General features: G+C 41.4%; 1 protein-coding gene across 1 annotated transcript; it reads left to right on the top strand.

The window, feature by feature from the left end:
* Nucleotides 1–229: 229 nt before the first annotated feature.
* Nucleotides 230–19,920, top strand: LOC148038210 (uncharacterized). The gene is made up of 15 exons (XM_087675223.1): nucleotides 230–1,892; nucleotides 2,007–2,092; nucleotides 2,253–2,304; nucleotides 2,646–2,857; nucleotides 15,579–15,859; nucleotides 15,982–16,088; nucleotides 16,203–16,769; nucleotides 16,911–17,168; nucleotides 17,269–17,496; nucleotides 18,233–18,324; nucleotides 18,405–18,651; nucleotides 18,778–18,822; nucleotides 19,197–19,256; nucleotides 19,350–19,555; nucleotides 19,630–19,920. Exons 1-15 carry the CDS (start codon nucleotides 230–232, stop codon nucleotides 19,867–19,869), a joined length of 4,344 nt encoding a protein of 1,447 aa, XP_087531349.1. The 3' UTR covers nucleotides 19,870–19,920.
* Nucleotides 19,921–25,322: the final 5,402 nt, after the last annotated feature.

Genomic DNA, 25,322 nt, shown 5'->3' on the forward strand with positions numbered 1-25,322 from the left:
GAGCTCAAGCTTTGCTTTACGCTCTTTCAAACCCGGGGCCACTAACAATGCTGACATAGCCATACCGTCACCTCACGGTTTTCAGAAGGATCAATAGGCTCCTTCCTCAGGAGTGCCCCGGCGTTGCAGGACGTCCAAATGCCGGCATGGCGTCCCAGGAAATCGGGGAAACACCACCTCGCCCCTCGTATGGCCTCGGCTCAAATCTTACATGGAGCGCATAGCGTCCATGAGCTCGTTTTTACGTTGTGCATTTCACAGAGAAGCTTCTACTGATCAGAACACACCAATGGATCAAGCAACCGCACAATACGGCTCTTCCGTTCAAGGACCGGATGCAGTTATTTCCTGTGATGACGTTTTGACATTTCCTCCGGGTTTAGAGCCACCAGGACGCCCTGCCATAACCGCAACAGAAATCAGCTTGCCTACGAAAGCCAGGGAAGTTCCAATTAGGCACCAAAAACGAGAGCAATTACTTAGTTCCTGCCGGAACAATAGACATTTCAAAGCCAGACGGGCCGCAGGATGGCCAAGAGAAGTCTATGGGCCTCATTCTTCATCATTTTCGAGCTCGTGCTTACAAAGACCAGAGAAATCCCGGGCAATATACTCCCTACAACTGGCAACACCAGACCATCCACGCCCCTTCAGACCTGTGATTCCTTCCTCCCTTTCAGAGCATCTTACTTGGCAGCAGGAAGTAGAACCTCCCCAACCACCACCAATACATACTATGCATGTAGTACAACCTCTTAATATGGCATGCCCTTATCAACCATTGTCATTACAATCTGCAGGCGAGACAGCTTCTCTACATATGGCATGTCCACCAGACCATCCACACCCCTTCAGACCAGCGATGCCTTCCTCCCTTTCAGAGCATCTTACTTGGCAGCAAGAACTAGCACCTCCTCAACCACCACCAATACATTTAATGCAGGTAGTACAACCTCTTAATACGGCATGCCCTTCTCAACTATTGTCATTGCAATATGCAGCCCAGACAGCTCCTCTACATATGGCATGTCCACCAATGCCAATGCTAAGGAGTCACATGACCCTGGCAGGTCCTCCAAACACCACATGCTCGCGACCATGCGCAGTCAAGGCAGCATGTATAGCATATCCTCATGTGCCGATACACACAGCTCAGGCAGCTGCTCCTCCAAGCATTGCGTGCTTGCCCCAGTGCACAGCCCAGGCTGCAATTATAGCATATCCTCATCTGGCATGCACAGCTCAGGCAGCTGCTCCTCCATATCCTCATGTAAATATGGGATGCTCAAGTTCTCACTTACCTTCAGAGTTCACCGCCCAGGCAGCTGCTTTTTATCAAAGTATGGCATGCCATCTTCCATTGATACCAATGCCCGGCCAATGCACAACAATGTTAGCACCTACTCAAGCAACGTCAAATTCAGTACATTGTGAAGCGGATCAAGCTTCCGTTCCCAGTATTCCCCAGCTCATGCCAGCAACAATGCAACCTGCAACTGCTGCTCAATATTCTAACCTGGATACAACATCAGGACACTATACTGAGCATAATGGACCCAATCAAGGTGACATTCAATGCTCTTCTCAACCAGTTTTATTCATAAGGAAAAATACAATGGGGGCAGAACTTCCAACTCTTGTTATTCTGGGAATGTCAACATGCACAACACAGACAGAGGCTCCTACAATGTTTCCATGTTCTGCCAAGCCACTACCAACGACAGGGCAAGGCACACTGGGACAGAAGCAGGCTAATATATTTGGCACATCTGGGCGGTTACAATCTGATTCACAGATTCTAGTGGAAGCAGTATCTGGAAACTTGTCTGCTCAAGTTGCATGTCCACAATTTGTGCAAATGAGGAATCCTACACAAGCTGCTGACTACGAAGGTGCCTCTGCTAACATTGATTTCTATTCTATGGAGCAAATTGGTAACACATGCCTTGAGTTTAAGTGGTCTACCTGAAAGAATATAAACCTCAGGCAAATGAAAATTGTCTCAGGGGTAGCATTAAAAATTCTAGTGTTCGATGATGCCAGGGCGAAAGAAATGGTGTTCTTAGACAGTCATACTAGGCTCAAAATTCTGGCATGCTCAAATGTGTTCTAAACAGATGAATTTCAGCCTGTTGTCCCACAGCATTTAGTTTGGTTATGGAAGCACAATGATGTGGAAAGGCACGTGCTCAATGCGTGCTAGTCTACAAGAATTGTGATATTCAGCTCACTGCTTGTCTGTGACACTCCAGACAGCAGATAGTCATTGGGAAGAGTTTGTTGGTACAGCTGAACTCCATCGTGGTTGGTATTGTTTTGTACACCAAATTAGTGAAACCATTAATTTTGACAACATTCTCCAGGAGGCTACAATCGGGATGTGGAATCATGTGAGCAAACCCAGGAAAATGTGTTACTAGTTTTCTTTTATGGATGTTAAGCTCCTCCACTGCGACTTGCTTTTGCTCAAGTCAGATGGTGTGATAAAACACAGCTATCCACATTGTCATAGATGAAAACAACACTAGCCCTATTAGCTGAATATTGTCTGAGCTTCACTCAAATATCGCAAAGAGTTTTGTATAGCTTGCTTTGGTATCATTATTTCTTGTAAAGCTTACATTGAATTAATTTCATAACTGCAGATATGCCTCCTCATGATTTGGCATCTCATCTTACCAAACATATCTTCATGCCTCAGTCTTTTCTCAGGCCACAAGAAGATGAGGTATGCACAGACACTGTCCTAACAGCACAGCCAACTGGCCTCAATCAAATTGGTAAGGATGAGGGACAATCTTCTTCATCGGCGAATGCAGTAAAGGTCCATGATGATTTCGAAAGGTCACACTTACAGGTAAAGTTTCTAAGCTTTGAGGCTCACTTGTCATGAGTCCTATTGAATTATCTGATGCAAACTGGTATGCTTGTAGAGCTTTGTGGACCCATAAAGAGCTGGAAGCATGCTCAGGACCTGATTATTCTTGCCTTTTTATGTGAGCATGCATCAGCTTGCATTCGCTGTACAAACCCCTGCTGTGATTTGCTCCTATTTTCTGCCCAATTCAGAGCCATTGTTGCTGATTTTTTGGCTATTATTTCTCTCTCAGGCCTGTCTATTTTTCACCCAATCCAGTGCTGTCATTGCTGATGTTTTGACTGTTATTTATCCCCTGGGTCTTTTGCCATCATCCCAGCCTTGGCCAGTGCCATGCCCTCTTTGCTGGATGGCATGTGTAGGGAGGCCTTTCTTGGCTGCTAAATTTTGTGGTTGTTTGGAGGTCCTGTGAATGCAACCTTTGGTGGGTGCTGTCATTTTCTGTAATTTGGAAGTCTAGATGCGAATGTAAACTTTATGTTTTGCTACTTTCCAAGTCTGATGGAGCCAAAAAACCTGAAACCAGAGATGCCACAGGCATACTCTTTCCATGAGCAGGGAACCTTTTGCAATGATGCTTTGATTTGAAGTAGGTACGATTAAATCCGAGCCAATCATGGAGCAGGGAACAGGGATCTCAATCCTGAGGTTCCAAACTGGTAGAACATGAGGACATCTCTCATGCGGTAGAGGGCAAAGCTTTGATGAGAAATTCCAACATCCAGAACTCAATAGAGCCTAGTCAAATGCTGGTGTATCCGTTTTGCCACACATGCATGCATAGGCAAGCACATGCAAAAATATAGGTGTGAATCTTGGGCTGCTTTTGGGTGTGAGTAGCCAACATGTCACTACTTTGGGTTTTGCTGAATCCAACTCTAATCTCCGAGGTCTTACAGAAAAAGTGTTTGTGAGATCCTTGTGTGCTTAGCCCTAACCCTAGCTAACGATAATGATCCTCTGCAGTGAAAGATAATTACCTTAGCCAATCGGGTGGAAGATCTATAGTCTTAATCTATACAATGAAAGACTCAAATCTAAATCTTCAAAGTGCATGCAAACAGATAAATCCGCAATTGTGGTAGGTTGATAACTTCGCTCGGAAAGTTTAAAGGTTGTCTTAACTTCGAAAGATGAAAGATAGGAAAAACACATAGCTTGATGAATGCATAATATTTTTACGCACATATTATTTAGTTGCTTGACCTTTTGCACTTTGTCCTGATTTTGGTCACTCTAGACATTCATGATTGAGCATTAGGTGAACTACATATAATTTACATGTGATAAGCATTTACACACCACAGTTTATTGCATTTGGATGTGTAGAATATTGACCCTGATGTTTCTCAAACCCAATCAAAGACTTTTATTCAGTTGTCAACCATGCTCCAAACTTGAAAATTTTCTGTAGTGGAAGAATTTTGCCAATTATGTGATCTCTTCACATAGTTGTAAAACTATTCAATTTTTGTAAACTATGGGATGCATCAGCCAATTATTGAAATACAACAAAACCATACCCTAATGACTTTGGCATGCTTTTAGGCTGGCAATTTCAATAGTTATTACACATTGAGGTTTTTAAAGAAGCATGCCAATTGTTGAGAGTTTCTTATTCTAAAAGGTAAAATCACTATTTGAGAGGAGTGTAACAAACCTTTTGTATATCAATTGTTACCAAGATATATTGGCTCAATGATTCCAAATTAATTTGATCCTCATGTACTTTCAAAGGTGACTTGTATTATTTAAGTATTTTAAAATATGATTAAATGTTCATCTTTCTATTTAAGGGTGGCCAGTGGCTTGAACGCTCTATAATTATACTTCAGTCGTCATTGATAAGATGCCCAAGAGAAATTTAAAGTTTAGTTGGACGGTCAAATTGACTAGAAAACTCAGATGACTAAGCCTTTTACACTTAGATAGTCACATTGACTAGAAGCCCATATAATGAGTGGTTTCAGAAAGTGAAACCAGATGCTCATGATTGAAGAAACAAACTTTGAACCGGTGAATCTATATAATGAGCTCTCCAGAAGCTAAATTTGGCGACTCCTAAATTTTAGGAGGTTACTATTTTTAGAAGTTGCTTAAATGGAAATTCTGTTAGCATCAAAGCTCCGAAATTTTACAAGGAACAATTTTGTCTTCAATAGCTATCTCAAATTCTTAACCATTTGAGATATTTTTAGAGTAGTTTGCAAGCTTTTTTCTTTAGAAAAGTGACATGTGACATATATAAAAATATAAAGAAGGACATGTGTCATTTTCAAGAGATAAGTGTCCCAAGTTCTTATACTTAACATTTTCAACAAACACTTGTCATTTGTAGTCTCTATTTTTTACTTTTGAGTACCCAAGCCCCACGCCTAAATATTAAAGGTCTCTCTTCGTTTGAAACAAGCTCTCATACTAAAATTTCAACCGCATACTTTGTACTCTCCTATCTATCTCTAATCCAAGAAGCACTTTCTATTTAGCTTGATCTAATCCAAGCACTAAAGAAGAGAAACAACTTGTTGCTTGGAGATTGCAAAAATTAGGGTTTCAAAACCCTAATTTTCAGAATTGCAGCAAATCAACATTTTTGTATATGGTTCAGGCACGTGGTGCCCGTGGTTTTGTTTCAATAATTTCCTGTCAAGGAGGAGGGGCCGGTTCCCCTCTCAACATGGTGTCGACTTCTCTCTCTCTCTCTCTCTCTCAGTTCTAATTTTCATGGTGATAATTGATCGAGTTTGTTAAGTTCAAAGTATTGTCATTCTCACATTCTTCCCCGCGCTGACAAAAAGCATCATGTGTAGTTTTTTAAGGTCTAAGACAACCAAAAGTCCCCTCTAGCATGCGCAAGTAATCGTGGCTATTTTTCAACAAGATTTTGAAGTTGTTCTTACAATCCATTTTTCCATGAAAACATAGAGCAAAAGATAGCTAGATACTCACAAAAATTGATATTTTTGTAAATCCTCCCGTTATGACTGGTTTGGGGGTGTGGGTGTTTCAGCTACTATTGAAAATTTGTTTTGACAAGTGGTGATTTGACACTCTTTGTTGCTTAGGTTTTCAAACTTAAGTATAGAGTACAAAAATGTATGTTCTTTCATTACTATGCATGTGGAGAGAGCATTGAGCTCACCCATTGAAGGTGGCTTTCTACCGAGACCACTTCTTACAACCGATAGAGGATGGCTTCATAGAATGTAGATGCCGAATGAAATAGTGTTCCCAAGGATTGGCATCACTTCCATTCCCAAAGATTTCCCTATCACCACAACCTTTACACAAATCTTTCACACATGCTTACGCAATGGCATGGTGTTTCAATTCCCACTCCAAGTTCTCAATTGTCTTGTTCATGTTCAAATTGAAGGATTTGTTTGTATTATGAGTATGTTTCTAGCATCTTTTATAGTTTTAAGATTGCTAGTTACATTTTTCAGGTTGATTGAACCACTAGTCTGAAATGGTAAAACAGACCCTAAGACTTATGAAAGCATTTGTACATGTGAGTTCTAGTGATTTAGCTATGATGTATTCCCCTCTTGAAGCAACTAACATATGCTGCAAGGGCACATCACAAAATGTAGGAGTAATAGCAGCCTCTATCAATGTTTTGAAATCTAATGTCATGTTATACAAGCTGGATGAAGTAATTCTTTATGTGAGCTTGTGATGAAGATCGAAATGAACTACCCAAAGGCGATGGCCTAGCCATTAACACCTAAACTTATAATCCCCAAGTTGTCAATTCAAGCCTTTTTTGTACATTCACTTAATGGATACCTGTATTCACATGGTATGTGTTTGTGTAAGTCTGAGATCTTGCCAACTTGGTTCATCCTCCTCCTTGGTAGGGTCTTTGAGGAGAAGGGTCTCAATGGAAAAAAGGGAGGGAAACTTGATAGAAATGTCAGGATATGCTAGGTTTTGTAGAGAAAACACAAAGCATCTAAACGTGACCCACAAATGACCTCAAAAAATTGCAAATGGAGAAACAAGTGAATGAGTGCTGAAATGAACTCAATGAACACATCACTGGAGTATGCTGGTGTGATATAGGGGATACTCAAGGTGCAAAGGGTTCTCGTGGGGAAAAACCAAGGGAAACTTTATGATGATATCATCCTCCAGCATGGATCCCAAACACAACACACGATTAAAGCTCAATGTTGAATCTAACATAGGCAACCTAGGAAGCATCAATGATGGAGATATTTGTCCACTGGCTCAGTTCCAAGGTTGATTGTGAGTGTTGAAGCCAAACACAGCAACATCTAGACTGCATAGCAATGTGTGGCACAAAAATGCAGCAAGCAGGCTGGTACTTGAATTCTCTCTCTTCTACTACTTATGTCTCTTCCCCATGCCAACTTGAGTCACAATTGTGCACCCGAAGTGCTACTGTGCAAAATTTGCTACTTCTTGGCCTGCATTCAGCAAGAATTAGTGTTGGCATGGATGCCTTGGGATGTGTGCATGTGGATCTGAGTCATGCATGAAGGGTTGTTGCTGTAAATCAGTGAATTCATAGTAGATTGGAGACATTTTGTGGTCAACAGCAAGGATAAATTGCTTGCAACCATAAAGATTCAATTGGGCTCCTTGCGCTCTCAAAACAAAGAGTAATTTGAGGATTAATGTTGTTGACTGCTATGGACAAGAAGTTATTCTAGATTTGTCAAAGATTGTGCCTCAATAAGCCAAACCCCAATTTGGAAGGAGCCATCCATCTATAAATAGATAGGCCTCCCACCACTCAACCCATCTCTATTTTGCAAATTGTTGGCAACCTATTTCTGCTGTCCACACCCTATCTTGCTTAGGACATCTCAGTTTGAGTTGCTGCCTATAGCCAGGTGCTTGCTTCAAGCACCATTATCAGCCATCAGGCTTCAGCTTGCTGATGTCCAAGGCTGCGTTTACAGTTGGTGTTTTTTGTTCAGCCTTCAGGCGACAGATCCCAGCCATCTCCTACTGCCTAGTGACTGTAGACAGCTGGGTTTTGCTGCCACATTACCATTCAGCCTGCGTTCACTGTTCTGCTCCATCTGACTAACTGCCACATCATCTGCAGCATCTGCATGCCACGTCAGCCTGCCAAGTCATCCAAATTGCTGCGTTTTGCTGCTGTAGTAGTTGATTGCATCATCAAGACAGATTTTAGTCTACTGCCCACTGTTTGGAGGCTGTCTGCTGCGTTTCGGGATCCATTTGAGTACGACACTCTCCATCTCATGGTCTCTACCCTAGTCCTTGAGACACAAGTTGTTCACCTTGCATAGTGTGTTTGCTGCATTGAGCATTGTATTTATTTATTATCCATTCGTTCATCTTTACTATTCATTGGTTATGAGTTACCCTAACCCTAATTGTGTTCGTTATCAATTTGTGCTTTGTCATACAATTGTGTTTTTTTTTTTAGACAAATATTTCTTTACATGGTACCAAAGCTAGGTACACTTTGAAAAAACCTAGGCCCTTGATCGAAAAGCTTGTCAGTTAGAAAACAAGTTCATCGAGGAAAGATGATTTTGAATACTTCCACACCACTTTAGTCTCTAGTACGTCTTATGCCGAGAATCGAGCAAGTGTGGGCTTCACAGCTTGCCGAATGAGGTTCTGAAACTAGTGGAGAGACATTTGACTATCACGGTGTCTACATACCCTACGAGATCTCATGGGCCGAGTACGATTTGATTCATGTATCAAGCCTAACAATTATTGAAAATTAACATTGCTTATTTACCTGCACATAAGTCTAATGATTTTATGACGAAATCTCCATATGGGACTGTCCATCCTATTAGAGAAGCAAACACTGAGTATAGACCTTTATATTCTTCCCCTCCTTCCACTTCGGCGTCGGGTACACAAGTGTTTACTTTTGCTTTTGCTTTTAATATTTCTACTTCCATGTAGGGTGTTGGTAATATTCATGAAGAAGGCACTCGTCACTCACTTCATAACAATCTAAGTTCTAAAGAGGATTGATACTTTTATGTAAACACAGAAAAAGGTGTATGAGAAAAATCCAAATTTTCTTCTTCAAATTCCTCTTTAAGTTTTGTTTCTCAAAGTCAAAATGAAGTTGGTGCATTATCATTTCAATCATCATCATCTAATTTCAAACATAGACAAAGCACCTAAGAGTTTTGATGATTTTGCATTTGCTTTAGTATCTCGTGTTGAGTATACTTCATACTTCAGTTTGGAAGTGTTTGGCTACTCAATCTGTGCATAAATTGCAGCAATATCAAACCACAAAACCTGAGATTAAATAAACATCTTGGAAGCCCCCACATAGGAGGACAAGCTAGATGGTACCAATTATCCTCTATGGAGTTTTATAGTGCACAATCTTCTCATTGCAAAGGATCTCTAGGATTATATAACAAGCGATTTATCGAGATTGGGTGAGCTTGCTTCTTAGACACCTTAGGGTAGTGCTAGAGGATAGCCAGTTGCTCTTGTTGTTGCTCCAATTGGTGCCTCTACCCCTACAATAGATCAGAGGAGATGGGACTCTAAAGATGCCTCTTACTTTTGTGGAGTTGGAAGGCCTCTTATTACAAGAGGAATAGACTAGGAGAAATGTTGCTATGAGGTCAAGGGATATTGCCATACTCTCTAAACATAAGAGCAAGGGCAAAGTGAAGTAGTTTGTAAAAAATTGGCAAAAGGTAGATTCGAGATAGCAATTAAACAAGGTTGCACAAGGTCAGAGAAGACAAAGAAAAAGGGGAAATGCCACTATTGCAAGAAACTAGGACATTACATTGATGAATGTAGGAAAAGGTTGGCCAACGAGAAGAAAAAGGACTCCGATTTAGTTGTTTAAGAGACGTCCATCACTCAATCTTCGTACAGGGATGCTACAACTAACTGCTCGCTATGGTCACATGAGCTTTGGTAGTTTCATGACTCTTCAGAGGTGTCAAATGATAAATGCTTTGCCTACTTTGGATACTCCATCTCCCCATGCTTGTGAGAGTCGCATTCTTGGAAAATGCATAGAATTGCTTTTAAAAAGAATGATGTCGTGTATGCTATCCAAAAAGTGCAGCTCATACATTCAAAGGACTAGAGCACTTGGTGGTCATTTCTATTTTGTTACATTTATCAATGACTACTCTAGGTACACTTGGGTATATGGTTTGAAGGTAAAATCAAATGTATTTATGCACTTCAAACTCTTGGTTGCAAAATTGGAAGCAAAAATAGGTTTAAAGGTACAGACTCTTTGCAGGGGGGGGGGGGGGGGGGGCGGGTGTATATGTCTCATGCATTTGAGACACTTTTGCTTGAGCATGACATTGCGCATGAACCCACTGTGAGGAGCATATGTCTCGTGCATTTGAGACATTTTTGCTTGAGCATGGCATTATGTATTAAGCCATTGTTAGTTGACACCTCAACAGAATGAGTGGTTAAAAGAAAGCATCGCACACTTATAGAGATGACAAGATGCATGCTTAAGAGCAAAGGATTGCCACATAAGTTTTGGTTAGAGGGTCTTTAGTCTGCAAATCATGTTTATAATGATTAATTGTGCAGCTACAAAGGCACTAAAGACTATCACACTGTTTGAGGCTTTCATGGCAAGAAAGTGAAGATTGATTACTTTTGAGTGTTTGGATGCATAGCTTATGTGCATGTACCTAAGAAGCTTTGTGGCAAGCTCGATGACAAGGCCATAAAATGCATTTTTATCTGCTATAGTTCGGAAAGCAAAGGCTATTGCTTGTATGATCCATGCAAGAAGAAAGTGTTTGTTGATAGGGATGTAATCTTTGCTGAAAATGCAACCTTTTCACGTGATCAGTTTGAAATGCCAGCTACCTAGGACTTGGGTGATGTATTTGAAGGCCTCCTACCACTTTCTTTGGGTCCAAGCATGTTGAAAATGGTTGGACAGATTTGTTATAGCAAGCTATTGCTACATCACTTTGATGGTGCTTTGCCTCCAGTAGTGGAACATGCAGTACAGCAAGAAAGGGCTGCTGTAAATGCAGCAAAAACAGTCCCAAGATGGCTATTACAAACTCTCTAGGAGAGCAAAATGGATGCTCCCTCACCTTAACGCACTAGAAAGACTACTAGACATGTAGCACATCATGCAGGGGGGGCTCATTTGACTGATTTTTCGGAAGTAGATGACGAATATGCATCTTTTTGCTCGCTCTTAGATAATGATGAGTCTAATTTCTTAGAAGAAGCCCAGCAGGATGTACATTGGATGCAGGCCATGCAAGAAGAATTGGATTCTATTGCCACCAATTATACATGGGATCTTGTTGAGTTGCCCCATGGCAAGAAGGCCATTGGGGCCAAATGGGTCTATAAACTAAAGTGTAAGGCTAATGGTACTATAGATAGGTACAAAGCATGTTTGGTAGCCAAGGGATATACACAGCAAAAGGGCATTGATTATGAGGAGACATTTGTTCCTAAATCTTGTATGAGTATAGTTAGGTTTGTCATTGCAATGGTTGCAAATTATGAACGGAAGATACACTAGTCGGACATCAAGACAACATTCTCAAATGGTGACTTACACGAGGATGTTTATGTGTCACAACCTCAAGGTTTACGGTGAAAGGCAAAGAGCACATGGTTTGCAAGTTGCATAAAGCTTTTTATGGTTTAAACAAGCTCCTCGTGCATGATATGCTAAGATTGATGGTTGTTTGGCCAGCATTGGGTTCACAAATAGTCCAACTGCACCCACTCTCTGCTCTAAGAATGAAGGGGGGACTTGCTGGTTATCATTTTATATGTAGATGGTATGCTATTCACCGGACCAAAAGAGCATTAAATTGAAGATTTCAAGGCTGAACTGAAACATACTTTTGCTATGTCAAATGTGAGTTGTTTATACTACTATTTGGGGATTTAATTAATCCAAAATTAGCATGGCATCATCATATCTTAATCGCAGTATGTGGATAAGCTTTTGCATGGGTTTAATATGCAAGATTGCAAGCCTATATGCATTCTTATGGAGTCAGCACACAAGCTGTCCATGTATGATGGTGAAGAGATGTCTGATGTTGTAACTTATAGCCAGGCTGTTGGTTGTTTTATTTACCTTTGCAACACACGTTGAGTAGGTTTATGCATAGCCCATGAACAATACATTGGCAAGCTTTCAAGAGAATCTTTAGATATTTGTAAGGTACTCAGTCATATGCTTTATTATTTCACAGGGGGAGACTTGCACTTACAAGCTTACAACGATTTAGATGGGGCTGGTGATTTAGACACTAGGCAGTCTACTAGTGGACACTGTTTCTTTTCGGGCCGTTCACACATTTCATGGCTAAGTAAGAAATAGCCTATAGTGGCTACCTTGTCTTGTGAGGCTGAGTATAGGGCAGCCTTCACTGCAACAATGGAATGTGTAGATTATTGGCTGATCTATAGATTTCTTTGGAGGGTCCTACACCCATTCTTTTTGATAGTCAGAGTGCTATTGCAATGGCATAGAATCCTATGTTTCATGCTCGCATAAAACAAATTGAGATACATTACCATTATGTGAGAGAGAGATACTATGTAGAAGAGATCAGTTTGATGTATGTCTCTACATAGGAGAATGTTGTAGACATTTTTGCCAAAGCATTTTCTTGTGATAAGTTTGAGGCTTTTCAAAAGTCCTTGAACTTGCTACCCTTGGTGATTGATCGTCTTGCACTTCCACCACATTGGCGCTACAAGGGGGTATTAGAATTTGCTAATTCTATAGGCAGTGCCCAATGTTTTAGCTAGTTGGTTTGTAGTGTGAACACAACTATGTTAATAAGTTGTGTCACTACTTCTGGAGTTAGTTTTAGAGTTAGCTAACTTAAGTTAGGGATTTGGTCCATCTTAGACCTAAGGTTGTATTTTCACTTAATCACTTTCAGTTCAACAAGTACACTTTGTTGTTTCAGCTCTCTCTCTCTCTCTCTATTTTCAACAAAGAATGTTGGTGGGTGGTTCAAGAACTTAATACTTCACGCATTCGAGATGATGAAAATCTACAATGGAAAGAGAATTCGAATACCCAATTAAAAGCCTCAACTTACCGCAGTAGTGGGGACTTTGTCTCAACTTACCAAGGACCCACGATTTACTAAATATTTCTTTTTTTTTCCTATGTTTCTATCATGTGTTCAATTATCCATGACCCAAAGTGGGGTTTGTTAGTTTATTTTTTCCATGTGTGAACGTGCATTAGTGTGTGTAGAAGTGCATGTCTAGTTGTGAGCACCTTTTATGCCACTTAGCATTAAATAAGGGACAAAGGCATAAATGAATAATTTAGCCTACATATTCTTGCCCCATCAATTGTACTCTCATCAATCAACTTATTATCATCCATCTATCTTATTATTGCAACTTTGGTGTGTAATTATATCATATCAAATGACTAAAAGAGTACAAAAATCATACAACTAAAAGAGTATAAATGTCATAGCAAAGAAGCAATAGAAACATTGATTCATTCACTTCGAAGTTCTCTTTCCTCTCTATTTGTGTTTTGTATTTTGCATTTATTGCGTTCTTATTTGAGTTCTTGTGCTTTAGTCCTGTTCATATATTCTATATTTTCTCAATGTAAACCCTAGCATCACTTCACATACATGTTCTTATCTGAATTATTGTGTTTTAGTTGTGTTCATACACGGGTGCTGACACGGATATGCAATTTTCGAAACTCTTGGCAGCTATGAAAAGAATATACCCACAAATGTTATGTAGTCGAAAAATCCTATTCATCATCCCATTCAATGTGTGTGGAGCATTCGTAGGGCCAAATGGCAACATCAAGAACTCATATAAATCAAATGAAGTCCTAAAGCCTATCTTATGTATATCCTTAAGCCTAATGTGTATCTAATGATACCTATTTTTCAAGTCAATGCAATTGAATATAGCTAAGCCCTACAATCTATCCATCACATCATCAATTCTAGGAATTAAAAAACAACACTTAATCATAATTTTAATACATAGTACAATAATCTATGGCATATGCACATACTCCATGAGCCATCCTTCTTTTGCACAAGTAATATAGGAGAGCAACATAGTTTTTCCATACGTGAATCAAACGTCAAACGCAAACGCGTATGAAAGTATGAAACGAGTATGATTCAGACCCTAGACCTGAATCATACGTGACCCTAATTTTTTAACATATTCTTAACAAAATATGAGAAAAATACACAACCAAAAGCAAAACTGAAAACTGCATAATAAAGTCACATCATATATCATGATTCATGATTCATCTGTCATCAACTAATCTACTCATCATTTTCATCATTCATTAAATTTACTCATCAACTAAGTACGTCAGGCAGCAGTATTTCCAAGTAGAGAGCTGTGTTTCCCACAGTTTGTGGAGTTCCTCAGGCTGAGTTCAGTCGTTTTCAGTCACGATTCCTCAGGAGTGTGTGTTTCAGACTGCCTGGATCTAGGGAAAGAGTCGGCAGATAAAGGCGACCACATTCTGTATGCTTTTGTGTAAAGTCGTCAACATTTTTTAATTAAAAAAAACCTCAAGTCTGATATGGGGTTTTCAGACATTTACAAACGTCTGAAAACAACTATGGAGAGCAATATGATGATTATTCAAAGGGATTCATTATATGTAAAACCCCTTCCTCTTTCTTTCTTTTTCTCTCTTTCCTCCCCCCCTCCATCTCTCTCCCCAACACCCCCACCTTCCATCTTCCTCTCTCTCTCCTCCCCCCTCACCTCCTTGTTGTGCCCCCTCACCCTCTTCCATCTTCCCTCCCTCACCTCCCTCCATCTCCTTCCTCCCCTTCTTTTTTTTCAAATCAAGCCTCGATTGCCCCCTTAATTTAAGTACCTATTTGACTTAAATTCAACAGCTTGGTGTTAAGATTTGCACCTCTTTTAGTTTTGGATAGCAAGTGTTGGTTTTGTGGTAGACCTGGACTCCTTGCTCCAACCATGAACTCGCACGGATGATGTTTTGATATCAATGGAGAGAGAAAGTGATGGGCTATAGAGCCCATAGCTTGACAAACAAGAGGGTGAGAGAGAGAGAGAGAGCAAGAGCACATAAGCAGTTTTGTGGGCATTTCATTCTACCCTTATTCTTCATTATCTTCACTTATAGATTGTATAGTGTGTACATGAACAAGGGGTGCCTGCTTGGCCTTTGGCTATTGGCCTTTACCCCAACATATAATGGTCAAGGAAACAGGACTCGGCCACCGAGAAAATGTTCTCTTCTTTTTTTTGGGGGGGGGGGAAGGTAATATGCAAGAGGTGAGAGAAAATTTAGCCAACAAGAAAATGGGGCTTAGCCACCAAGAAAATGTTTTTTCTTTTTTTTTGGGGAGGGGGGGTATATGCAAGAGGTGAGAGAAAATTTAGCTCATAATTTAAGCTTAATGCTTAGGCTAATTCTAAGTGGCTCAACAAAGGAAACAAAACTGCCCTGATAATTTCCATACTACCATACTTAACATCTTTATGTGCATACGCATGTATGTATTGAGAGATGCATTACCACCACCACATCTCATACTACCATATGACTGTAGTAATATGTATCGAAAAAACATACATTTTCCAGATCATCATTATTAAAATGTGTACTGATTATAGTGGACAATATTCAGTTAGGTAATGGGCTGCTTGTGGTTTTGTTGATCCTAAAAGTTTCTGCACACAGATCAGAGTTGGTGATGGGATACAATCACCTTTACAGCACTCTGCTCAGAAAGGAAGAGAGACACATCACGAGTTAAAGGAAAGAGTGAATCAGATTGTTGATCTGAGCAAAAAAGTTGAGCAGCCAACTGAAATGGATGACGTCAAGAGTCAAGAAGAGCATTCTTCTTCTACAGTACATGGAGCAGAGAACAATGCACCAAAATGTAGGACGATTTTTGTTCAATGCAAGAAAGAAGATGAGGAAAGACAGAAAAAGTCAGCATGCCCAGTAGAACAGAGGTGAAAAACAAACACACCAAATGCATGACATGGCTTTTAGTTTTGGTTATCAGTTACCAGTCTGGATTGTAACTTTCTCTAGCAAAGTGTAATGCACTACTAATCCTATAACTTCTTGGCAGACTAAAGAAAGAGGTCCAAATGCCAATACCCTGCATCTCTCACGCACCTGAGATATTTGATTCAAACCGCAGACATGTTGAGTCAGTATCCCCTCCAGCAGAACCTGGTAAACAAACTAAAGGAAAAAAGAGACCTGATAAACAACCAAAGAAAAAATGACTCAAGAAAAACATACTTGGGTGATACTTAACTTGGCCTGTTGATTATTAAATCCATGCAGGAAAGGATCAAGCAATTTCAGAATGCAATGGGATAGAGACAGAAAACTACAGTAAGAATGGCAAGCGGAAGACAGAAACAGATTCTGATAGCAACATCATTAGGAGGACACACCTGAAGAGTGTAAGCATTTCAAAGGAGATTTGTGGCAATGAAGCAATAAAGGAAGAACTACACCTGGAACAGAGAAAAGTATATCACAGACAAAGACATATGAGGTACAGAGTGCATCAAACAAAAGCTCAAGCAGCTGGAGCATGCTATGAGAAGCAAGAGAAATTGTGGGAGAAGTATGAACGGATAAAAGAGGACCAGCGAAGGTTTGAATCAGGGAGAGAAAAATGGAGGGTTAGACAGAGAAAACAATTGATTGAGACTGAAGAAAAAGAAAGTTGTTGTGTGGATTTGGTACCACAGATTTACAGCTTTAATTTTTATGAAAAACAGAAGAGAATCCGAAAGGAGAAAGTGGATGATGAAATAGATCGTCAAAATGAGAAAGAGACGGTAGAAGCTAAGTGGCAGAGAGCAGACAATGGCAGCCAGAGTGGAGCTATTGAATCTTTGGGTAAGACATTTCCAGAAAAAAGCTCTCTGGATTTTTTATGGGTAGTGTCAAATGAGTTCCAGTCTTCATGTACCCATGACAAATTAGCTCCACTGCTGATCTAAAGAGTGACTTTAACCGAAGGTGCTGTGTCTTTTCCAGATGTACATCAGAAAAGGTTTGGGAATATTAGCTCAGATTTATTACCTGGGGTCAACATGTCTCCTTTGAATGAGCTATGCATTTCATTATCCAACAGTGCTCATATCACTCAAGATTGTTTCCAAAAGGAAGAACTGCTACAACCCAACTTGCAGAGCATGAAAAATGAGAACATTACTTCAAATCTAAATGCAAGAGAAAATGGAGTGATGCAGACATTTCATTGTAAAAACAACGAATTTGTGCATCCTATGGATGGTAAATTCTGCACAGACTTTGTTCATTTGATGATGTGTCTCATTACATGCACGTTTGTAAAGAATTTTTGACACATGTTCTTCAATGTATGTGTCTCAAGGTGACTATGTTGGTCCTCGCTGTAATGTTGTCCCAAAGGATGGCAGATCTATTACTTCCAAAACAGCCATCCCTAGCAACACAGGCAGTGATTCCCCACAGCAACAGCTGCAGCTCAATTTTAAAGAATCTGCAGAGAAAATACCTAGTCCCTTGGTGAATGGGCCAGTAGAAACGAAAACATGCAATGATCAACCATATCAACAAACAGATGAGCATGCTTCTGAAGGTACCTCATTGTTCTTTCAGTGGGGTTCATTACCTGTGTTTGCAAAAATAACTTGGCGTCTGGTTTTTAACATATGGTGATGCCTCAGGGTGATACATGTATCAGTATCTGTGTGTGAAAGAGTTTCTGAGTGCATCTTTAACACATAATAGTGTCTCAAGGTCGTCTTGTGCAAAAAATTAGATTTGTTCTTCTTCAATACAGAAATCCCTAGTAGCACAGGCAGTAATTTCTTACAAGGACAGCTCCAACTCAGTTTTACAGAATTTGCAGAGAGAATGCCAACTTCCTCTGTCAAATTGCCAGCCAAAACAAAAACATGCAACAATTGTCCTTCACAGTTCTAAGCAGTCGATCCTTGAAATTTTGGCATCTTCAGATGGATCAAAGAACCTTTAGACATCAGACATTCCCCTATATGTAGCTTCTATTACTCATGTTCACCTCAGTGAGGAAACTGCATTAGATACCAACCTACAGATAATCAGTCAGAAAAATGCTAAACATGGCATGGAGCAGCAAAAGGCTCTCTTCACAGCCACTGACAGCAAAAAGCATAGTGCTTGCCCTTTGATGGCTGTAGAAATCACACAAGCATTTGAACCTGGAAAAGCAGGTGTGCAATCTGGAAGGACATCTCCTCCATCTCCAACCTGCTGTCAGTCTTCAGATGTGGTCAATATGATGCATTGACAGTTTGTGGCATTAAAATATTCATGGATGTGATTGTGTGCAGATGCTGATGCTACGAGAATTGGCCAGAAGGTTGATGGCATTGAGACTGACTCAGAAAATGCCAACTCAAGTGAAAAAGCAGAAGATAATATAGTGAGTCTACATTTTTAGAGAATTTAGCATCTCATGCCATAAGAGTTGTAGCAATTCCTGATCATCCAGCGGATGAACAGAAACAGTTGTCATCTTCAAATCAGATGGAATCTCCTCCATCAAAGATTATTACTCCAGATGATTGCTTGAAGGAAACAAACACAGTAGGGTCTCATTGGATGAATTCAAAATTGGACACTGTACAAAATGAAAAACAGTCAAGTGAGATGGGTAAATCTGTGTCTTCAAGGCCCCAAATGAACTCACCAGGTCAGGTGACAACAGAGATTACCGAAACATCAAACATGGAGAGAGATCATTCTGAAGGTAGAACTGCATTTTGATGACTACTGCCATGGTCAGAGTTTTAGCTGTTTATGTTTGGCAAATATTTGTTGCACTTTGATAAATTGCAACTAATACAGTACATCTGATTTTTGACTTTTCCCGTAGGTGATAATATCACAAGCAAAAATGCTGGACCCGGTGTGTTGAAAGGTAAGACCAAGGCTTGCTGACCTGATAATTTGCATCCAGATAAGAAGGGATCTAGTAGCATGCATTTGTCAAGTGGAATTCTTAATCTGCCATCATTGCACCAAAAAAGCAAAGAAAAAACATAAAAAAGTAAACAATCCAAGCACAAAACAGATGAAGTCCTACAAGGAGATTAACTTTCAATAGTAGGTACAAACTATGCCAAATTCATTGTTGAATGTTCTGGAAACCCATTGATTCTTACTGAAAAGTGGATAAAGACTAATGCTATTGTCAAAGATGTAACAGTTAATGTTCGCAAAAATATTTGCTGCACATAATGTAGTAAATTACACAGCTGTAATAGTAATTCTGACTTTTGACTTTTCCCATAGGTGATAGTCTTACAACAAGTAACACCCAGCAGAATGTTGTCATGAGCAATGCTGGATTCGGTAGGTTAAAAGTTTTGGGGTCATTGTTCCATTGTTATTGTTGCATGTTTTGGAAACCTATTGGTTCTTATTGGAAGGTGGATAAAGCTACAGATCATGCAAGTAGCAATATGAACAGCATATCTCAAGGAGGTGAAACAGGCACGTCAGTGCATGAAGGACCAGAACATGGTCATCCAGCTGACTGTAAAAATATGGGGCCTTCTACTGTGCTAAAATTACAGCAATTGATTGCAGCCATTCCAAAGAGCACAGAGGAACTTTGTGAATATCCAATTCACTGGGAAATATATCACAAGGTGAATCTGTTAAAAGCTTCCAACTCAAAAGGCTTTCTTGAAATAGTCCACTGACACTTCATTTCCTTTTGCAGCATGGCATACTTGAAAGGATGCAATCTTATATTTACAAGAAGACTGCAGAAATCATGGAAGAGGAGGCCACTAATTTTACTCAAATTATTCTAGCAAAGCTAAAAGAACATGAATCTGCTAGGTCTATGCTTGAAAACTTAAGATATATTTTAGATGATGAGGCCGAATCATATTTCGTTAAGATATGGAGGATGCTTATCTTGCAAATAAAGAAATTTGAAACAGGCTTGTTTACATGAATTTTAGAGCAGCAAGCTGCAGAAGTTGTGGCCTTTCTTCTCTGACTTAAAACACACAAATCACTAGCGTTCCTGTTACCTATGCTTTGGCTGCCACTTGGACATGGCCAATAAGAGAAAATTGGCAGCTATTTTCTACTTCGATGTTATGTAGCCTCCACAAAAAGGCATAGATTTTGATCATGAGAGCTTTGAGCATTCAGGTGAGCTTCTAGTCTAGTTTTACCCTTCGGTAGTTTTATCTCCTTCAAATGATGAGGATCAGTCTCAGATCCTCAATAGACTTGATTGTTTGTGCCTTACGTGATACATTAATGCTCTAGATAAATACATACATATCAATTTACATATATGTGGAAGAGGGGCTAGTGCCACAAACAACCCGGGGAAACCAGATGATGGGAAGCCCAAACACAATCAAGGGGGCACAAGCTATGAGGGTAGTCCTCCTTTGAGCTCCCTCACCCACGTGATGGCGTCGTGTGATGCGCGTTGATAGCTCCACCCACTACACATGAAATCTTGTCCCGCAAGACTTCCGGCTTTCTTGTAAATATACTCGTGCCTTAGTTGCACCTTGGAATACATAATCGGGCCTTCACTTGGACCCGTGGTTTTTCATGCCGTGTTACCTTCATTCTGTGCCGTGTTACCTTGTCCCGTGACGTGTTACGCTTCCACTAGCTCATGACGTGTTACGCTTCCGCGTTCTGTGTCGTGTCGTGATACACTTCCGCAAAACTGTGGGACAACTGATTAGAGGGTGATCCCTCATGAGGCGGGCTCCACGGGGTGGGTGTTGCCTGCCCCATAACAGGCCTCAGTAGGAGGGTCCGTTACACTTGGTATCAGAGCAAACTCCTCGGCTGGTGTGTGATGACCCCCGAGTGAGTGAGCTTGGTAAAAGAAAAATTTCTCCTGTGCGAAAATCAAAGGCTGCCATCAGAAAAGAAGAAATTGAACGGAGGTATGCAGAGAAGAGGTGCCTCCTAGTAGATTTCCTAAAGATGGAGTCTTTAAGAGTGGAGATATGTAAAACCAAGGTGGATAAGCTCAATGCCAAACAAAGCCCCTTGGTACGGTGCTGTCGAAGCTGGATCGGCACATCGATGAAGTTTGCAGTGACCTGGCATTTTGTCATAACGAATTAAAAATTGTGAATGTAGGTATTGCACACTGTTGTGATTATCTTTTGAAAGTGGGCGACTGGGATATCCTGGATCATGAAAGCACCCTGAAGAGAGGGGTTGCTAAAGACTATGGTGCAGATGTTGTTGTAGGCGGCTTGCCAACGTCAGAGCTTCAGAAGAAAAATATGTTATGTCCAACTTCACAGCAGGTGACCAGGTCAACCCTGACTACCCACCCGAACCCACAACCCAAACCACGTCGTCGAGAGCCTAGTTCTAGCTCAAGCGACGACTATTCCAGTGATTATAGTGATGACTCTTCGGAGTCTTATGATGATGAAGATGACTCTGAGGAGTCAGGTAAAGATGAAGACGACTCTGCGGAGTTAGGTGTTGATGAAGATGACTCTACGGAGTCCAGTTCAGAAGAAGAAGAAGATGAAGAAAAAGAAGAGCAGAATGCAGATTATGAAGCAAATGAAGAGGAAACAGATGAAGATGAGAATAACGATGCTGAACATGGGAGATTGGTTTGTACCGTCTCGAAAAAGACCGACATGGCAAAGGTTATGCTGCGATGGGCAGAGGCATTGAAGGAAAAAAGGGGCCAGACGGAGCCAGATGCGAGCTCGCAGGTTGGTGACCCTCAGTATGGCACGGAGTCGGATGCAAACTCGCATGACCAAGTTATCGTTAAGCTGCTAGAGGCCATGGGTGTGTCAGAAGAGGACGAGTCAGAAATCGAAACTCCAGATACAGATGTTGATACTGTTGAAGACTCCTGGAGCCGGGAGGATAAACAAACGGCCACATCATGTATTGAAGACTCCTGGAGCTGGGAGGATAAACGAACGGCCAATTTCCATGCTGATATCGGAGAAGACTCCTGGAGCCGGGAGATTAAACTGACGGCCACAAAACATATAGAAGACTCCTTGAGCCGGGAGGATAAACGAACGGCCACATTCCATGTCAAAGACTCCTTGCGCCGGGAGTTTGAACGAATGGCTATGCTACTTGATAATATTTTCAAAGACTCCTTGAGCCATGAGGATAAACAAAAGGCCACTTTCCACAATCATTCTTCTGAAGACTCCTTGAGCCAGACAAACCAATGGCCATACAGAATGTTCAAATCTTTAAAGACTCCTTGAGCCAGGAGGATAAATGAACGGCCATACAGAATGTTATATCTGAAAACTCACGACGCCACGAGTATAAAGGAAAGGCTATTCCCCTTTCAAATCGCGCTTTATGCGCCACTAGAAGTGCCACCTTTGCAAGACAACGACATATTCAAAAATTTTGGGCTGTTCCGACCCAAATTTTTTCAAGGGGAGGTGCGTCTTCATAGCGCACCTCGCGCAAATATCTTGTTCCTGGATTGACAGATCAGGCCAATTGGGGCCTTCTTGCTTACTTGATTCACGGATTGACAGATCTGGCCAATTGGGGCCATCTAACTCAGGGCGCCGCTTACTAGGCCCTTGCATTCATGGCGTGGCACACTCCAAGCTGAATTACTCGCCTCGCCTCTCAAGTCCATTGGCAGTTTCTGCACACTCATACTATCAGGACCATCAATTATAGCAAGTGAACACAATTTGTTTTAACTTGGTTTTTCCCCATTCTCTGCTTGTAAATCTGGTCAGCAGATGAACAAATTGAAGTGTTTCCACTATTATTTCTCTTCCTAGTCAGCCAGTTTGGATCACTCCACGTCTGTAAATTGAGTCAGTGGGTGATTTCCTTTGAGTTTGAGAAGACCAAGTTCCACATTTGTAATTGAGTCAGTGGGCATGGCACCTAGTGGGCAGACCCTGGTCAGCTTGATAGTGAGTCGACAAAGACCCCCAAGTTTTTGGTCATAGGTTAGGTCTAGCGGGTAGACACTAGCCGTCTTGATAGTGAGATGTGTTTAGACCCCCGAAGTTTTGAGTCTCATCACACCACCCTTGGTGGCTTTGAGTCTAGTTTCGAACCTTGATGCGGTTGTCGAGTTCTTTCAAGGGGAGGTGTGTATGAGGGTAGTCCTCCTTTGAGCTCCCTCACCCACGTGATGGCGTCGTGTGATGCGCGTTGATAGCTCCACCCACTACACATGAAATCTCGTCCCGCAAGCCTTCCGGCTTTCTTGTAAATATACTCGTGCCTTAGTTGCACCTTGGAATACATAATCGGGCCTTCACTTGGACCCGTGGTTTTTCATGCCATGTTACCTTCATTCCGTGTTGTGTTACCTTGTCCCGAGACGTGTTACGCTTCCGCTAGCTCATGACGTGTTACGCTTCCACGTTCCGTATCGTGTCGTGATACGCTTCCGCAAAACTGTGGGACCGCTGATTAGAGGGCGATCCCTCATGAGGCAGGCTCCATGAGGTGGGTGTTGCCTGCCCCATAACGAGCCTTAGAAGGAGGGTCTGTTACACAAGCAGCCAGATGGGCAGACCCAAGTCAATGTCAGCTTGTGCAGCTGACCGGACACACTCTAGGCTGGCCAGCTTTGGTCATATTGGCAATAAAAGCACACCTTCATTCTCGTAGTAAATTTTATTTATGTCTTAATTACTTTCAGCATCATGCATCCACTTTCAGCAGGTCACCCAATTTTGGATCCACCAGCTATTCATAGCTGCCCCCCTCAGCCTGACTTTCAATCAGATTACATGCATCCACTCTCTCATTCTCAGCCTGTTATCATCAACATTCTACTACCTCATTCTGACACCCTCACTGCTGCAGGCAACAGGATGCAGGGGATGATTATTGCAATCTTGTATTCAACCTTTATGCTCTTATCAATACAGTTTCGTTCATTCATTCTCTACTCACTCTCTCTCTTCCCTTCTCTCTCCGTGTTACTGATCTTCCATTGCGCACTCTCACATGGCATCATTGACAAACATGAGGAACCAAAGTAGCCCCCCAAAGAGAAGACTTCACTGACTCGCTGTCATAACACCAGTTTTTTTGTGTTTATTGCCCAACAAGGTCTTTCTATAGTAGGGCGACATTAAAAGACAAGTTTTCTGCTGAAGGTTTCATCATCTCCAATCCCAAAAATCCTTCTACATCAGGATGCCCTCTTTTCTCAGCCTTCGTAGCAGGCCTATCCACCTTCCAACGTCCTCGTCATCCATACAACAATATTTGTGTTTTTCTTGTGCTTTTGCAGGTCCTTTGAAAAACAATGGCTGACCTGCACAATTGGCAAAATTGGGTGGATCATCAATGTCAAACGATGACGTACCAACGAGACAGTAGGGTTGGCGGGGAGGAACACAGAGTGAACTCGGCAAACATGGAGAAGAGAAGAGAAGAGAGAAGAAACTTTGATGAATGGAATGATGAAGTTCCGAATCATGGAGTGAATGTGATACAAGGGAACAAGGGTACTGTAGCACAAGGAAGATGATGAAGACAGCCACGAACCACGAACCGCAATGTCCTCCTGAAGGGGTGTGAGGGTAGTGGAGAGGCTAGAGAGAAGAGGTGACGGACTGAATGAATTAGCTATGAGGAATGAATGAGAGAGTGACCTATAAATAGGCATAGACAATCTAGGATGGCACCCCTTTTTGGGGCTGCAAACCCTAAACGCAAAATGCAGAAACGCAAAAACACAAACTACGGGTGAAGGGTTTCTCAACACCCCCTCTTAGGCCCAAAAAGGGAAACAAGAGAAGAGTGAGGTGGAGATGCAATGCTACATGCTGAAGAATGCTCATGCAGCAAGTGTCACTTGGACAGTGTCCCTCGTGGGGAAATTGTTCACTTGCCTAAGCACCCTAGTACATAGATGATGAAATTATTAAATGCATAGGAGGAATGTTGGACTTTGTGTAGTGTCGAGAACCATAAGGATATGCCTGTACTTGATCTCGGGAGGTGGCTTCATGTTGACCAAGGGACAAAGGCAAGAAGGGGAGGAAGAAGATGTAGAGCATCTCGAAGATCCAAGATTTCCACCGGAAAGGGAACCTGCAGTAAAGAACAGCAGACAGAGTGAACTGGAGAACCCGAAACTCAACCTTGGGAGAGAAGCCACTAGCTCCATGCAACCATGCTAGAAGGAATACGAAGGCCTCGTCACCAAGTCGTGGCTGAACCTTCGAGGTCCCGATCTAGGTGGTACCTAAAGATCCTGGGTATCAGTAGAAGAGATGATTGGTCAAAGACAGCCACCCCAAGAAAGTAGAGGATGGGTGAAGAACTTCATGTGGAGTAGGTTCTCCCTCTAAGGTGGGAGGTGGAGGGGCCTCCGCTGAAGTCGAAGAAGTAGATGCCCCCTCTAAGGGAAAAAAAATAACATCCCCCTTTGAA

Source organism: Lygodium microphyllum, chromosome 3 (assembly GCF_053477565.2).
Source record: "Lygodium microphyllum isolate KBCC chromosome 3, Lygodium_microphyllum_v1.1.10, whole genome shotgun sequence".
Taxonomy (NCBI): Eukaryota; Viridiplantae; Streptophyta; class Polypodiopsida; order Schizaeales; family Lygodiaceae; genus Lygodium; species Lygodium microphyllum.

Excerpts from the sequence above, each read along its gene's own strand:
- LOC148038210 (XM_087675223.1), top strand. The coding sequence starts at position 230 with ATGAGCTCGTTTTTACGTTGTGCATTTCACAGAGAAGCTTCTACTGAT. Across the intron at positions 17,497-18,232 it reads AGATGAGCATGCTTCTGAAG|ATGCTGATGCTACGAGAATT; the intron begins GTACCTCATTGT and ends GATTGTGTGCAG. Across the intron at positions 18,823-19,196 it reads TGGACCCGGTGTGTTGAAAG|GTGATAGTCTTACAACAAGT; the intron begins GTAAGACCAAGG and ends CTTTTCCCATAG.